Source organism: Giraffa tippelskirchi, chromosome 2 (genome assembly GCF_054371585.1).
Source record: "Giraffa tippelskirchi isolate mGirTip1 chromosome 2, T2T-mGirTip1v1.2.pri, whole genome shotgun sequence".
NCBI lineage: Eukaryota > Metazoa > Chordata > Mammalia > Artiodactyla > Giraffidae > Giraffa > Giraffa tippelskirchi.
Window position 1 is genome coordinate 117,405,618 of NC_137276.1, and position 18,312 is coordinate 117,423,929.

The following is an 18,312-nucleotide window of genomic DNA, read 5'->3' on the forward strand; positions in this document are numbered from 1 at the left end:
ATCCCAGCACCCACCTAGGAAGGGTAATGCTAGGGTTCAGTGAGATGGATGAAAAGTGCAAAGAACAGGGTATGGCACGTGGCAACCATTAACCACTACTAGTAACTCTTTACTTTAAATCAGGTTGGGATTCTGTAAGAAGGCTAAGTAGTACTCAGTATAGATTAAGGTCCTAAATGACCCAGAATAAATTCTCATACACTCAGATTGTTGACATATCAGAGCATCAAAGTCTACATTCACCTGACAACACTGTTCCTTGTGTGGACTCATTTTAAACATTTATTAAAAAAAAGCAAAATGTACGTTCATCTCAAATAGAACAGTTAAAAATGGTAAAGCAATACAAACAACTTGTTACTAGCAGCATCCAGTTGTTAGAAGGTCCGGCCCCGCTCTTCACTCAGCCTCTTCTGAGCCCTCTGCCACCTACACCGCCCTCCGTCATAGCGTAGGTGAAACCAAGGTTTATAAAATTAACATTTTAAGGTTAAATAAGCTTAAATAACGGTGTTAAATACAAGACACTTCATCAAAGCTTCTGTACAAAGATAAACAAATTTGGCATTGTACAAGTGATTCTGCTGGCTCACGGCACACAGGAGAGCTCTCGTAAGTAAGCAGGTTGACGCTTTTTTTCAACAGAGCATTAACTATACAAAAGTGAACTAAGAGTTGAAGTGACTACTCAGTGAGCCATTTACAAGGCATATGAATCTTTTTTTTTTAAATCAGAACACTGTTAATATTCAGGCACCGTTTGCTCCTGCAAATAAATAAGTCTCTAAAGGAACTGCATTTGAACTCGTGTTAGACACATCAGTGCTTTTTCTGTCCCCCCTGCCCCGACACAGCTTTTCCAACTATTTCATCTGCTTCTTTCTTATTGCTATGATAATGTGGCTGTGGAAATAAAACTACTGTACATCCCAAAAAATAGAGCACCTTTAACATTAAAGTATATGTCTGATTATTTGTTCTTATGTTTATTTTACAATTCTAAAGCCCAAACTATGGTAAACTGTTTTAATATCTCTACCGGGTCACCTGATACATAAAGCCCAACAGTCATTCCTCGTGAGGTAAGCCCACACAGAACTCCATTTCAGCAGAGCCTGAAAGGTCCACACTGACACCAGAGTTTACATTCATCTCGACACCAGCGTTACATTCATCTTCAGGGGTGTTGCTCTCTGCGGTCACACGGTGGCTCCCTGTCCTGCTGGGGGCATGGTGCTAGACAGAGTGGGACAGCAGACACAGCTACGATGGGCCAGAAGCACAGCAAGAAACCACATGCTGGCGACTATGAAGGGACTCTGGGAGGGCCCCGAGTTGGGTGGTGGCCTGATTACGGCTTCTTGTCGATGGTGTTGAAGAACCACTCTGTGAACTTGCGCAGCTGGGCGGCAGCCGTCTGCGACTCTTCCTGCAGCCGCAGATTGTCCTGCCGCAGGTGCTGCACCTCCGCCTGCAGCACCGCCTTGTCCTGCTTCTCCTGGGAGTGGGGGATGGAGACAGACAGTCATGCCCCTGCCAGACACTGCAGTCTGAGCACTTCTATCCCTACTTATGTATTTATGTATTTTACAGATTTATGTATTTATTTCTTGGGGGCAGAGGAGATCTGACTGCCTGTTCTGGCTTCCCCAAAAATGAAGGTGAGAGTAAGTAACTAAGAATATTCTTTCCTTTCATCCCACTTTGTTCCCAATAGGAGCCAAGACAGCTGTCATATGGGAAGGTGATTAACCAGTTTCTACCATCCTCTCTCTGAAAAACGGGGCCTGGGAAGAGGTGTAGCCTTGGATAGGAGGACACAGCTTCCATGGCATGCCTTCTCACTGGACAAGTCAGAATCCGCAGAGCTGCTGATTGTGGGCTTGATTTTCACCATCTCATCTCATCTCATCTGAAAGCTTTCCTGGAAAGGTGTATTTCCATAATAACCTTCAAAGTGTGCCACTAAAAACTGTTCAAATAATCAAGATTTTTCAGAAGAATCACATACAGAGTTTCTAATAGACAGTAAAGAAAAATTTACAACACAAATTTGAGCTTGCAAATGCTGAAAGGGATGTCTTGACCCAGAGAGAAAGAGGAGGTGGGGGGTCATCATCACGGTGAGTGCTAGTTTTAAAGGGAGGACATTTGATTGTTAACACCGCAGACACACCTGCAGCACTGAGCTGGGAGCTCAGGCTCTTCAGGAGACTGGCCCCCTCAGCATGTTTGGTCCTGTCCTTGATGTCTGGTCCTTTATCCTGTCCCTCCACAACCCATCCCCAACACCACTTGCCTCATTTAATGAACAAAGACGCCAGTCTCAAGAGACGGCTTGGATTAGGACTGATTGCTAACTCAGCCCACTCAAGTCTGGTCTTCTCTTGGTCACTACAAGAAGCTCAAGCTCCTGTTCTCCCCAAGCTCTGGGGCTTTCATTCCCAACACAGCTCAGACATCCCTGCTGCAGCTCAGCTGCCAGCCTCTCATGACCCTCAGGCCTTCTCCTCTACCCACGGAATGTGTCCTGTCACTAAAACCTTCTATACTCTCAACAACTTCTTCCCTGAGCCTTCCTTTCATTTTCGGCTGTAAATGAGTCTTGGCTCTCTCCTGGGGATGCTGCTTTCCCAGCAGCTCAGAAGCGTGAGGGCTTGTTCTGAAGAGCACGGAGCTTAAAGGCAAGGCAGGCCGACACCTCGCCCCTGCTGCCCAGTGCAGGTAATTGCTCTCTCCTAAAATCCCAGCTCCTTTGAGAGCATGACATTGGCTGTAAGACCGGGCACCCTTGCTCTTTACTATGGTCAACTATATCTCTAGTCCTTCCCATCATGGAAGATTCTAGAACATGGTTCACTTTTCTTCTTTCCTTCTCCATTCATCATGTCTGTTAATGATTTCAAGACCCAAAAGACATTCCACATGATTCAGCCTTTCTGTGATCTTGAAGCCCACCCTCCTCACTGCCCCTCACCCCGCCCCAGTCATATCTTGGACCTTGAAGCTATTATTGATAACTGCACATGTTCCTAAATGTTTCAAGCCCCAACTGCCTGATCACTGCCTGCTGTCTTTTTAAAATAATTTCTCCAGTATCCACCCCTCAAAAATGATCTTAATCCACCCATCTTGCCTTAGGGTCACTGTCCATTGACACCCACTGCAGGGACATTATTCCTCCTCACCCAGCTTAGACTCTGAGTCCCTCAGTTTAATCATATCCTTTACAAACTGCATAACTCTGCTGCTGCTGCTGCTGCTGCTGCTGCTGCTAAGTCGCTTCAGTCGTGGCCAACACTGTGCGACCCCATAGACGGCAGCCCACCAGGCTCCCCCGTCCCTGGGATTCTCCAGGCAAGAACACTGGAGTGGGTTGCCATTTCCTTCTCCAATGCATGAAAGTGAAAAGTGAAGGTGAAGCCGGTCAGTCGTGTCTGACTCTTTGGGACCCCGCGGACTGCAGCCCACCAGCCTCCTCCATCCATGGGATTTTCCAGGCAAGAGTACTGGAGTGGGTCGCCATTGCCTTCTCCATGCATAACTCTAATACTGGTTAAATTCAACTCTCCAATTATTCTACACCTATTGGGAAACAGAGTTACCAGCCACCCCAATTGGTCTGAGATGATCCCGGTACCAGCTCTCAGAGTTCTGTGTCCTAAACCCTCCACATCAGGTAAATTAGGACAGCTGGTCATCCATGCTGGAGGAAACACCTAATTTATGCTATAATTCCACCAAATACCCAATTACCTTCCATTCTTCATGCCCCCCCCCATCCTTATATCTGTCACCCTCTTTCCCATTGCTCACTCTCAGTTCTGGAATAAAGAAATAAACTAGAGGAGAACTTTGTCAACCTGTCTCTGTTTGGACTACAGCCATACCTCACTTCACTAGGCTTTGCAGAGACTGATGTTTTACAATTTGTAGGTTTGTGGCAACCCTGCATTAAGCAAGTCTCTCAGCACCATTTAGCCAACTGCATTTGCTCACTTCATGTTTCTGTGTCACATCTGGTAATTCTCCCAATATTCCAAACTTTTCCATTATTATTACATTTGTTATGGTGATCTCTAATCTTCAGTGTTACTACTGTAATTGTTTTGGCACTTTTTAGCATAAAGTATTTTTTAGTTAAGGTATGTACATTGTTTTTGTAGACATAACACTATTGCACACTTAATAAAACACAGTACAGTACAGTGTAAACATAATTTTTATATGCACTGAAAAACCAAAATATTCATGTGACTCAATTTACTGTGATATTCACTTTATTGCAATAGTCTGGAACCAGACCTGCAATATCTCTGAGGTAGGCTTGCACTCGTGTGTGAATCACTCATACACACTCTGCTCTGGTAACTATTGAGAATAGTCCCTACTCGCATCTGGGGCTGCACCCTCCTTGTTAGGCTTAGGACATTACACTTTATTCCCACCGTTATTTCCCTCCCAATTGGGTCATTTCCACCAGCATTCATGCCAGCTCTTACTTCTCCCTTCTTTCACCAACAAAACCCTCCCCACCCGACGATCACCCTCCAGCTACTGTACCCCATTTCATTTTCCTGTAGAGCGAAGCAGCTACCCAGCATGGCACTGATAATTCAACAAGAGCTCAGCAAATGTCTATGGAATAAACATTGTCATGTCTTTTGAGGACTGAGTACACACAGGTTGATGGGTAGAGAAGACGCTGACTCACTGTGGGGACAATAGCATGGGGAGACCAGGCTTCCTGGCACCAACTAACTCCTTTTAGGTCAACTGATAACTGATAATCCGCTGAATTGACAAATGCTAGCATGCTGCGTGTCTACTTCACTCTGAAGACAGGCCACCCAAAGGCTCAGCCTCGTTCAGTCAGATCTACTGGATCTTGTGTCTCCTACAATAAAATATAGCAGCTGTGGGCAAGAGATGGAGTTAGACCCTGGGAGTCTCCATTCCCATTTACTGTTGGGCTTTGATTAGGGCACTTATTGTTCTCAAGTGTCTTTTTATTCCTAGTAGTTAAAAGGGGTTGATGGTATAAGAGAAAGAGTTCTGAGCAGGAACTTCCAATTGATTGTTTTACCTTCCGAAGGTCTGTTTGCAGCTGCCGAAGAATCAACTCCAGCTGGTTGACTTTCCCAGTCAGTGTGGATGGAGACCGCTCCCTAGCAAGGAAGGAATAACTTAGAACAACTCAAGAGTGCTGAAGTCAAGCCAAGGCATTCAGAAAGTTGGCAATGTTTTCATGTAAGACGTTCTATCATGTGCCAAGAGCACAGCAAGGAAATAAATAAGATTATGTCAGATGTTGAAGGTCAACATGTCACTGCTTTGGTGGAAAATCCCTCCTGGGTTGCTTTTGACTTAAAAGGGGCTTCAGAATCTCTATTGGTGTACACATTGGTAAGAAAAGAAAAGATAGATGATCTAAATGCATTTAGATAGCCGAGAATAGGCAGATCAGAATCAAGTCCTGGGAACCAAAGAGAGACTCAATTTCCCCAATTTGCCTTTCTCTATTAAGAAAATATCAAGAAATTCATCACCAAGATGAACATGCAAACCACTGATCACTCAAGCTGATAGAAGAGTTGGAATTAGGAGTGGATGGCACTGAGAAAGAAAGTAACACTCTGTGGGTGATGAACACATGAGGAACACAGGGACAGAGGGACTTCCCTGGTGCTCCAGTAGTTAGGACTCTGTGTTGCCCATGGAAGGGGCATGGGTTCAATCCCGAGTTGAGGAACTAAGATCCCACATACTGTGGGGTGCAGCAAAAAGTATTTAAAAAAAAGAAAAAAGAAGAGACAGCTGGCTCCTGGCACACTTCAGTGGGAGGTGAGGGGCTGGGTGGAGGCCCAGGGTTGAGGGGAGCATGTGTGCTCAGGAGCTGAGTACGTGCAGCCTGGCAGAGGGAGGGTGGTCAGCAAGGTGTCCCTGTCCAGTGCTGCTGCCATGATCAGGTGGCAGACACTGACTGGGGGCACCCCCTCCCACGCAGGAACTCAACCTCACCATCCAGGGCACAGGCTACACGTCTTGGCAGGCAGGACCCGCCCATGGAGCACAAGCTCCATCCAGCCCAGCAGGGCAGGAAGCAGAGTCAGTCCTGCTCAGTCCCTTCTCTGGGTCCTTCAGGACTGGGTGAAGACAGGTGGAACAGTTTCCTGGCTGCTCTGGGCTGAGCTTCTGTTAATTGCTGGGGCCTGGGACATGGGAAGGAGGCATACCACAGGGGTCACGTACCCAGCTGGGTCCATGAAATCTTTGCCGCTGCCAGTATCGACACACAAAGGCAGCTCCTGGGCCCCTTCCAGGTCCTGCTCGGGGTGCATGTCTGTCAGGGTACAGAAGGACGCCACTCTCTGGTCTGGGGAAGGGAGACACACACAGACAGAAGGGTTAGGAATAGCTGCAAGGCACTGACTCCTTGTGGAAATGAATAGTTTCTAAATAAAATCTTCCCCTCCCCCCCACCAGTTATTGCCCTGTTTTAAAGAAAACAAAGAAAAACAAACTCAGGCAAGCTGCTGACAATCAGAAAGCATTCAGATTGGCCGTCCTGTTGGGCTGCATGGCACACAGACACCACAGCCATGGGGACAACAAGCAGACACTGGATTTGCTACAGCCAATCTTTCTTCTGTGCACATCCCAAGAAATGCCAAAGCTGTCACTGGGTGTGAAAGAACGGCGTTGGGTGATGAACAGAACCCAGGAGAGGCACCTATCTCCAGACCTGGAGAGCATCCCTGAGACATGATGGCCCGGACATGTCACCCTATGCATTCCCAACCCTCCGCGCTTCTATAACCATGCACACGTGCAGATAATGAGACAGAAAGAAAAGGTTATGGAGAATGGAACACCCACAATCAGCCCCAAACAATCACCTAGATAGGATGTGTGATGACAGAGCAGCCCAAATTCTTCATCTGAGTCAAGACCTGAAATAAGATTTAGAATTTTCCTTTGAACATTAATATCTCTCCTCACTTGAGAGCCTTTGGGGTACATGTAAGGCTCAGGTGACAGGTCCTATGAAAAACAGATGTGTGGGTGTGAGAGGACCACATGTGTATACATGTGTGCATATCTGCAGATGTGTGTAAGTGTGTGTTCATGTCTGCCGGTGTGTATATGTTGTGTGAAGCCAAGAACTGCCCCTAAGAGACTGTAATACAATGCCAAAGAATGTGGTCAGATTGTATGTTTCATATGTGATGGTCCTGGCTGGACACATGCCTGTCATGCACAACAGTTAAGTTGCATGCCACACACATGCCAATCCAGCTGCAGGAAGGTGTGAGGATTTTGGGTCTGCTTGAATGACCCGCTCCCTGAAGGTGAAGATGGTGGTAGTGAGAGAGATTAGCAAATATTCTCACTAAAACCCTTAGAGGAAGATCTGCAGCACGGGTAGCAATGATCAGCATGACTACCTTCCCTCCCCCCGCCCCCGCCCCCAAACAGCACAGGGCCATTTCTGTTCCTGGCACCAGTGACTTCACATTCAATGTCTGGAGCTGGGCAGGAAAGGGAATGTGATATTCTTTGAAATGGGCACCAGACTGGCCCAGCTCTGAGGGCTGATCTCCGACACAAGAATGCTCCGGCCCAGAAATGCTGAAAGGCATGCAGAGAAAACTCTGCTTTTCAGCAAGGTGGAGGTGAGGACCAGGGATGCACCTTATCATCCACACTGACTTCCCCTCCACACGCCCATGCCCGAGAGCATCTGCAGTTGGACTCTGAGAGATGCAGCAGGTGCGTTAGTGCTGCCGCTGCTTTGTCACATGATTTGATTAATGGCTGAGAAACCACACTGGGGTCCGTGTCATGGGTGCCCTGTGCTTAATTTAACCGATTATGTCTCCCTCTGGCTGCTGGCTGCGTCGCCTAACGAAGCTACCTGTTTGGCTGGTGGTTTCTGGAGGGTCCCACACAGCCCGTTAATTAGAGAAGATGGTGGAGCTGCCAGGAGCCCTGGAAGGAGCCAGGCTGCAGGGCCAGGGGTGCTGTGCTGAGCACCCCACCCGATGGAGCATACAGCAGGTCCCCCAGCCACACGTCCCTTCCTTCCATCATGATACCTCAACGCCTGTTGACAGGTACTCAGGTGTCCTCCAATCAACATTCTTGAAAGGCTTAAGGGCCCTCTCCACACTTTGCACCTTCTATAGGATGACAGACCTTCTGTAACTATACATTTCTGAGAGATGACCATGTTCCCAATTTGACAGACTAGTAGAATTTATACATCTGATGAAACAATTTGTAATTTAATTATGATTAACAGCATAGAGAGAATGAACCTACGGTTGCTGGGGAGGGAAGGATGGGGGTTAGGGATAGTTAGAGAGTTTGGGATGGACATGTACACACTGCTATATTACAAATGGATAACCACCAAGGTCCTACTGTATGACACAGGGAACTCTTCTCCATGTCATGTGGCAGCCTGGATGGGAGGGGAGTTAGAGGGGATGACGGATACATGTCTATGTACGGCTGAGTCCCTTTGCTACCTACCTGAAACTATCACAACATTGTTAATCGGCTATACTCCAATATAAAATAAAGAAGCTTTTGAAAAAAGATTAACAGCATAATTTGGGCATTGCCTGATTTTACACCTGATGAGATGTGACCAGCAGAGGTGGGGCAGGAAGGACAGGCACATAGGCTGGGGCTTAGTGGCTCTGGGGAAGGGTGGGGGGTCTGGGCTGCCAGGGTGCCAAGATAACCTTCTGTCCTGTGACAGCCCTGAATCAGGAAACGATTACCACTTAAAAAAAAATAAAACAGCAGACACATTTTTTATTTCACGATGAATTTAACTACTGAACAAAAGGAATGAAAGAATTTATTTTTCTCACTTTTTAAAAGAGTTTTGTTGACTCATCCACATTTTATGCAACCCAGTGATAATTCAGTTTCTATCTTTCTTAATATAGTTGGTTCTGATCATCAAGTCTAAATATCTCAATGAAAACATCTCGGCTTGCTTCATCTATTTTTACCTTAATTGATAAAATACCCACATATTTGAAGAAACAGAACTTACTACTGGCAGCCATTCAAACATTCCTTGGGGAGAAACGAGGTCCTACCAGTCAGGAGGCAAGAAGCCAAAAATAAAGTTTTGCCAACAATGTAATTTCACAAAGAAGATTTCACTTTGAATCCAAAAAGCTTGAGAGGCTGAAATGCAACCAGAATGCTACTTGATTAAGTACAGACACTAAACTACTTTGTAAAATGGCTAATTTAGTGACAGTTTCCAGTAGAAACTTTATTCCTCCAGAGCTTATTTCAGTAATAATAAATATTCAGTAACCAAGAAATTATTGACATTGAACCAAAAGGCACAGACAAGACTGCAAGAAGAAGGGAGGCTCAGAGTATGAACTTCATGTAAATGGTGAGCACAGCAAGGATCCAATTACCCACAATGTACATGTTTTCCTTGAAATCATCTTTAAAAAACCTGATTGTAATGTAAGTTTCTTGTTTTTAAAAGTTTATTTTATTGAAGTATAGTTGATTTATAATGTTGTGTTGAGTTCTGCTGTAGAGCAAAGCAATTCAATTATATATAGATATAGACACAGATATTCTTTTTCCATTATGGCTTATTACAGGATATTGAATATAGCTCCCTGTGCTACACAGTAGGACCTTGTTGTTTATTGTCAGTTTCTTATTTTAGTGCATTTAGCATTGAACAAGAGGATGCACAGTCAGTAGGCTACTTCTTATCAGTCTTGAGCTGAGATGGCTGACACAACAGTTGCCTGCAAATAATCCCCATGACCCCAGTCCGGCTGTGTGGAGCAATGAACCCCATAAGGCCAAGCCTGCTTTGTGAGGGACGAGTGCTCTGATCAACTAGCCATGTCTGCTGAGGGCAAGGAACAGGAGAACAGATATGCACCAGATGCATGCCATACAGGACATGCATGTGTGAGGCTACATTAAATGAAACCCATTTCCACAAACAAAGCTGTTCTAATGTCTCTGCCACACTACACATTATAGAAAAGTTGGGCCTCTCTAGCTACAAGTGAGCATGCACACATCGCTATATAATACAGGGAACCCAGCCTGGCGCTCTGTGATGACCTAGAGGAGTGGGTTGGGGGTGGGTGCAAAGGAGGCTCAAGAGGGAAGGGATATACATATATACACATATACACTTATGGCTGACTTGAGTCATCGTATAGCAGAAATGAACACAAAATTATAAAGCAGTTACCCTCCAATTAAAAATTTGTTTAAAATGTATGCTTTTCATGCTCTGTTCAAGAAACCAAGGGCATAGGTAACCTAATAAGTATAAACTTGTACTTTTCCAGAAAATACACTTACATGAACTATTTCATTTCCACAGTGGTGTCTGATAAATGAGTTAATTCTGCACATGCCACTAGCTCACACATCCGCTTGCAATAATTACCACCAGTGGGGAAGAGCTGAAATCCCGAGGGGAGGAAAGACCTGCAGAGAGCTGTGTGGGATACTGACATCCAGTCTCTGATCACCAGTTTATAATGCTGCCTTTAATGCTTCATTCCACTTAAGACAACATCATCCACTTAACAAATGCTCAAGAACACACCAATTGGCCACCCCTGATATTCTAACAAATGAGAACTACCTTAAATCCTAGGACTTTTAAAAGGACTCCACTCTCCTTCTCCTGTTTCATTGTCCAACCCACAGCCAGCTTTGCTAGTTGGGTTTGTTCACTTGACCATACTGCGGGGATGGGATCTCTCTATATATCATTTGGTCCCTCTCTACCCTACATTATTCCTTTCACTTCATACATAAAGGAAGTGAAAAGCATGCAAGGGTGACAGATGATGGTCTCAGTGTATAACAACATTGATGAGAGGTGCTGTGTAGGAGTTCTGATGGGCAGAGGGTCACATCTCACCCCTTTCCCTGAAAACAAAACAACCACCCACATGGCAGCAAGCCAGGACTGGGACTCAGCCAGTTTTCAAACTATCACAGGAGGAGGGAGTGGCAGCCGTGGACCCTGGTGAGAAAGGCACTCTGCACTTGACTCACCTTCTCTCTCACAAGTTTATGAAGTTCTCAATTTTTAGACACTGGTTTTGGAGCAGAGTTGCATAACACATCTATTCACTTATTAATTAATGTTTAACAACATTGCATAGCATTTCTGCATTGAACGCTTTCTATTCTTTTGAATCATTGCCAGTAAGCAAGTTCTCAGGAGTGAGATTTCTGGTCAAAGGGTGAGTACGTTTTCCAGCTCTAGTTATATGCTGTCATACGGCTTGAACACAAAGATGGATTGTTTTATAATTTTTATAACGATACCAGCTGAGAGTGTTCTTCATAACTATCCAGAGATGCTGCATGGTTTTTCATACTTGCAAGGTAGCTCATTATTGTCTACATTTACATGTGTGGCTGAACCCTTTTCAAGTCCTTACTTATTGTGTGACCCTTCTCTTGGACCGTGTGTCATATGCCCTGACCATTTGCTTCTCAGGCATTTGGTATTTTTTGGTGGTCATGTTCCTTCATTCACTGGGGACACTTAGGTTTCACCTGTCTGTCAAATTTATTACAAATCTTACCCATGTTCCCCAGTTCCCCCTGTAATGTTCTTTTCCAGGTTCATAAAAGATTTAAATATTTAAATACTTTTATCTGGTCACATTACATTTTGTATGTTCTGTCACAAATTCATAATTATGGTACTGGCATGCTTCTAAAACATTAATCTTTGTCTTTACTTTTTCTAGAGTTGACTTTTCCAATTCCTAAATCCAAATGGAATATGGAAATCCCACCCACTCCCATTTAACTCTTAAATATACACAGATTTTAGTCTAGGCTCTTTTTTTTTTCCTTCAAAAGGACTCATTTCTCATTTTTGAATCATTACTATGTTGTTTTAATTATTACTGACTTATAGTAAACTTTTATTGTTGACCATTATTCATCTATTTTCCAAATGGATGCAAGTATCCTACAGATATTTGAATTGAAATGGTACAAAATCTGTGAATTAACTTAGGAAGGGCTCTCATCTTTCCTGAATGCTTTCAATCCATTCCTATCCTTCCGTATATCAGGACTTTTCAGGTATCAAAGTGCCCAGTGCTTTCTCTCCTTATGATTCTAATTATGGGTGAAGTCCCAAGGAATTTATTTTGATCTTGCTAAGGTGTCCTTTATGACTGCTACGTGGACGGCTGCACATGCCATTCCTCATACCAGCCTACTTCCATCCTGGGATCTGGGCTGGCCTTGGACTTCCTCTACCCAATAGGATGTGGTAGATATAATGTTCCGGGTCTTAAAACATCACATATCTGCTGTTTATGCTCTCCTGACTCCTTAAGTCACATGTGAAGAAGTACAATTACTTTGCTGGAGACAAGGCTCCAGCCAGATCCCAGTGTTCCAGGTACAGGCATATAAGAGGAGTCACCTTAATGCTCCAGACCCAGTTGAGCTCCAGCTGAATACAGCTGCATGACTGACATCAACTGAAAACACAGGAAACAGAAGAACCACTCAGCTAAGCCTGGCCAACCCGTGGAATCATGAGACATAACAAACTATAGTCTTCAGCCATAAACTTTAGGAGGGTTTGTTATACAGAAATAGGTAACTGAAAATGCTAACAATGCTTTGAAATGAGGCTTATAAAAATATGAAATATATTTTTGAATACCTACTTTATAATATCTAATGATTTCTTTTTGATTTATATTTTTTAGATATAGAATTATATCTACAAGTATTTCCTTACTTTCAAAATTTATTCTTTTGAATACTAGATTCCAGTACAAAATTAAAGGACATGATCTCTGAGGATACCCTTGTTTAGTCTCTAGACTTAAATAATACACTTTAAACATTAAAAAAATTTTTTCCATTCAGTGTTATTTGATATAGTATTATATAACTATGTTCAATATCCTGTAATATTATATAAGGGAAAGGAGTATGAAAAAGAAAAAATAAATGTTTATACACACGTCTGTATATATAATATATATATCTGAACCACTTTGCTGTACAGCTGAAAGTAACGTAACATTGTAAATCAACTATACTTGAACTTTTAAAAGTATTATGGAATAAAGTTGATATTCTTTGTTAGGGTTTGAAGGTATCTCTCGATTCTTAATTTTTATTAGAAATAGGTCTTAATTCTATTATACACACCCTTTCTGAGAAATTGATATGACAACTTTTAATGACTTCATCTATTATAACTTATTATAATTAAAGGTTTTCTTTTATTAAACCAGCTAATTTCTTGCTAATAACAATGACTATCTTTTCAATTTATGACTGAGCTTCATCTAAGCTGTCTTACATCAACATTAATGACTAAGATTGTCTTACAATTTTTATTTTGTATGTGCTATGAGGAAAGAATCCTATTATGCAATGATGAGGCTGCTAATACATTTCAAGAAAAATTTATGCAAGGGCATTATCGCTCTTTGAAACCTTGAAAATAATTAATTAACTGTAAACATTAGTTTTGGGTGATATTTGGGATTTGGAAATATTCTTGCAGAATTTTTTCAATGCCTGCCACACTCTGACTTCTACTTACTGTTTCTCATACTCTTTTACCCCCACTTTCTTGCAGAAAATATCCAATTATCTTACTCATCAGATTTATTCTTACATAGGAATAAAGTGACATTCCTTAATCATGTTATCATCTCTCATGTATTTAATACTAATCTCCTTCCTCATTTCTAACTTTGTTCACTTGTGTGTTCATTTTCTGAACCAATTTATATTGGCTTACCAATATTCAAAGAAAAAATGATCATTAATTAAATTTACAAATTGTACAGAAATTTCAATTGCAAGTTTTTTAAGAAAATTATTTGATTTCTTTCTTTCCTTTTTTTGTTTTCTTTCACAACCTCTATAGAATGTTTTTGAAGTACAGTTACTTTTCACTTTGTTTTTCCATTTAAATATAAGTTTCTGAAGCAGTCTTTTTGTTTAAGGCCTACTCCCTGCTGTAGTCCAAAGACTTTACTAGGTAACCTCTTCTTCATCTTCACTTACTAGAAAAGAAAAAGATGCTCTTATCATAGTCCTTAATTCTTCCTAGCACAGTTGTGGTCAGTTGCTTCAGTCGTGTTCAACTCTCTGCAACCCTATGAACTATAGCCTGTCAGACTCCTCTGTCCATGGGGTTCTCCAGGCAAGAATACTGGAGTGGGTAGCCATTCCCTTCTCCAGGGGATCTTTCTGACCCAGGGATTGAACTCATGTCTCCTGAATCTCCTGCACTGTGGGTAGATTCTTTACCTGCTAAGCCACCTGGGAAGCACAATTATCACTAGACTAACATTTAGAACTGTCTGAATTGTTAAAGTTTTTGGTTTATGCTTTGCTCCTATTTTCTGACTTAATTCCCATTTCATGCCTGTGGAGGGAAGTGCGGGGAAAGGCACCTTCTCTTAGCGACCCCTGGGGAAGGCTGTGCGCAGGATGCTTGGAGAATCTGTATTCCTACAACACTGTGTATGTTATCTCCTGTGTACCTGGAGAGTACACTGTGTACCTGGAGAGTTCAAATAGGTTTAAGCAACCAAGATTGGGGCTGATTAATTTGGTACTGCTGCTATATTCTTTTTTTTTCCTTCATATTTGATAGGAGCTTTTTCCTTGGTTACAAAACCCAAGTCCATATTAGGAACACTTTTAGATGCCTCTTTTGAAAGACTGTTTCAGTCCCTTTTAACTGAGTTAAAAAAAAAATAAAAACAAAGCAATTTTTCAACACTGTTTTGAAAACAGAAAAGTTCAGGAATATGCTTAGTTTCCTTTTATCTACAAATTGGTGCAATTCCAATTCCAACCGATAAGGTCACAACAGATTGGATCAGACCAATGTACAGGTTCTTTTGCATTGTGCTGTGCTATGCTTAGTCACTCAGTAGTGTCTGATTCTTTGTGACCCCATGGACTGTAGCTTGCCAGGTTCTTCTGTGCATGGGGATTCTCTAGGAAAGAATACTGGAGTGGGTTGTCATGCCTTCTTCCAGAGGATTTTCCAAACCCAGGGATCGAACCCAAGTTTCCCGCATTACAGGCGGATTCTTTACCATTTGAACCACCAGGGAAGCCCATGAACACTGGAGTGGGTAGCCTATCCCTTCTCCAGGGGATCTTCCCAACCCAGGATCCAAGCGGGGTCTCCTGCATTGCAGGTGGATTCTTTGCCAGCTGAGCTACCAGGGAAGCCCACGTCTGCACTACTTGAAGATAATGTTCACTTATGTTAGTTCTCATTTAAAACAGCAGAGGAAATAGGAATCGGCACAGGATAGTAAAACCAAATTCTTTTTTTTTGGTAAAATCAAATTCTTAAACCCATGTGTCCAATGTCAATTTTAGCTCTTAGATAAAGGGGAATACATCATGTGTTGAGGCGTGGGACATAAATGAGGCAGAACAGCAGGGAAGAAGCATGCCTGCTAGGGATAAATGACACTATGGCATTATACAAGGCTCATGCTATCTTAACCCAACAGATACATTCCATTTTTTAAAGCTTGTCTTCAAATGTGCTGACTAATCATGTGTGGGCCCAGACTTTTTCCAGAGGGGTCTGAGCTCAGTAAGGCATCTTGAGCTGCCTTGATTACTTTGTAATGATTAAAAAGGCACATGGGGGCTTTTTGGACTATCTTTTCTTCATGATGTTGAGTCTAGCTCACAAATAGCTATGAGAATTGGTACAGAAAGATAAAATCACAAGCAGGGCAACTGGTCAACCCGGTAAAGACCTTTCTTTTTAAAGTGCTGAGGGATGCTTATGCTCACATCAGCACTATTCATGACAACTGAGATGGAAACAACCTAAATATCCGTCAACAGATGAATGGATAAAGCAGATATGGTACATATATACAATGGAATATTACTCAGCCATAAAGGAGAATGAAATAATGCCATGTGCAGCATCACAGATGGACCTAGAGATTATCATACTAAGTAAAGTAAGTCAGAAAGAGAAAGACAAATATCATACGATATCACTTATATGTGGAATCTAAAATATGACAAAATGAACTTATCTACGAAATAGAAACAGACTCACAGACATAGAGAACAGACTAGGAATTGCCAAGGTGGGGGGAAGGTTAGGGGAGGGTGGACTGGGAGGTTGGGGTTAGCAGATGCAAACTATATTATGTATAGGATGGATAAAACACAAGGTCTTGCTGTATAGAGCAGAGAACTATAAACCACAATGGAAAATATGAGAAAGCATGTATGTATATGCATATAACCGAATCACTTTGCTATATAGCAGAAATTAATACAACATTCTAAATCAACTATATTTCAATAAAACTAATTAATAAAAAAAAGTAGTTAAGGGGATGGATCACATCTGGTCACGACCATGTCCAATTACATCACAGTGGAGTTGACACTGATACACAAGAATCTGATTAGCCAAAGGTCTGGAGTTGCAAATTTTTGAATCTTCCTGAGCTGACTATTGTCTCAAGATGGCATACTACCCTATGGACTGGCACTGAAAAGTGACTGGAACTTTTAAACATGACCTCAACTCCCTCCATATTTTCTATAGAATGTTGTTTGGAAAGTTTAGAAAGGGCAGGGAACCAAAGTCCGCTCCCCTAGCAAACAGAATCCTACATTCTATCTGTTCAACTTAGGTACCCCTGCCCTGAGTCACTGGCTAGCTGGGATGTCCCTGCTTTTTCCTCTCTTGTCTGACAGTGCCAATGCCCAGCTGGCCTCGAACATCAGCTCAGAAACACCCTGATGAAAGGAATGTGAGGGTACGGCTGAGAGGAGCTTGCTAGGTCTCTGGAAAGGTTTTCATTTCATAGATGAGCAGGCTGAAGCCCAGCACAAGTGTGTACCTCAGAGGACTGGTGACCAACCTTCAGTGTTGCAATAAAGCGTGTAGATGAGTGACTTGTCCAAAGGCCTGCAGCCCAGCAGCAGGGCTGCAATTACAATCACAGTCCATGGATGGATAACCCAGCCACTGCTGTCTGCGTCACTGTGCTATCTGTGCCACTGTCCACTGTGCTATCTGGACCTCCCACCCACAGTCCAGCTCCCTGGAAAGTCCCACTTCATAGCAGTGATTTTTATTCTGCAGAGGTAGAAGGGAACCAAGCAAAGACACAAATGAGGGTGGAGACAGACATGAAGTGACATATATATATAGTGGTGGTGGTTTAGTTGCTAAGTTGTGTCTATGTGTCCAATTCTTGTGGCCCCATGGACTGTAGCCTGCCAGGCTCCTCTGTCCATGGAATTCTCCAGGCAAGAATACTGGAGTGGGTTGCCATTTCCTTCTCCAGGGGATCTTTCTGACTCAGAAATCGAATCTGCATCTCCTGCATTGGTAGGTGTATTCTTTACCGCTGAGCCACAAGGGATTCCCGTATATTCCCACACACATACTGCTGTAAATGAGAATAATGAATACAAAATGCAAAAGGATCTCAGAGGTTAAAATCTATGCCATGAGCTGCAACAGCTCAAAGGTGCAGGGAGCCTGTGCATCTTATACCTACCGGCTTCTCTGTACTAGCTCTCCTCATCTGGTTACCTCGCTGTGTGCTTGATAAATAAAGATAAGATAAATTTAAGAAACAGTTTTCCCTTAAGAAACTCATCACTCAATAAGAAATGACAGAGATGTGAATAATGCAGAACTCAGAGTGGTATGTACTATGCAAATATTTATGCGATGGGGGAACAGAGGAGACAGAATAGAAGTTCTTAGATTCTCATTGGGCAGTGAGACAAGAGTGTACATAGAATATGATAGAGAAAATGCAGCTCCCTCCTGTCTAGGCTGCTCTGGACAGAGGTGAGACCTGTCATGCCTTCTGGGGCTCCGACACACCAGGCTAGTCTTGGGAGCCTGAGAAATAACTAGAGCTTTTATAGGCCACTCGAACCAACTTCTGGTTGAGAGAGATGAAGGCTGTGTTACCAAGCAGACAGGAGCATTCTCAAGTTTTCACACAGAACAACTACTTTGTAAATCCAAATGCAAACTCCACTAGTACTTGGCAGATCCAAAACAGTTGTCCTCTCTCCATCAAGGGAGCAGGAACAGCCCACGTGTTTTGCAGGAATTTCTTCCTAACAGTTTCCCCTTCCCATCTATCAGAGCTAAATGTCCCAGAGCCCGGATGAACTCACTTTCTCCCTAGACCCCACCCTAAAAGGTGCTTAGGACCAGACGCACTGATCCCAGCTGATGAGTGAAAC

The 18,312-nt window shown here is 42.9% G+C and overlaps 1 protein-coding gene across 5 annotated transcripts in view; it reads right to left on the minus strand.

The window, feature by feature from the left end:
- Window positions 1-259: 259 nt before the first annotated feature.
- SIPA1L2 (signal induced proliferation associated 1 like 2) overlaps window positions 260-18,312 on the minus strand; it is a 238,301-nt gene continuing 220,248 nt past the window's right edge. For 4 of the 5 annotated variants that reach the window (XM_081570374.1, XM_081570377.1, XM_081570375.1 and 1 more), the window contains 3 exons: window positions 6,253-6,376; window positions 5,087-5,168; window positions 260-1,498 (listed from right to left, as the gene is read on the minus strand). In XM_081570374.1, coding sequence (XP_081426500.1) covers window positions 1,352-1,498; window positions 5,087-5,168; window positions 6,253-6,376 — 353 coding nt within the window. In that variant the 3' untranslated portion in view covers window positions 260-1,351. Of the gene's footprint in view, window positions 1,499-5,086; window positions 5,169-6,252; window positions 6,377-6,899; window positions 6,954-18,312 lie in introns of all 5 variants that reach the window. The other variant, XM_081570373.1, reaches the window with a different exon arrangement.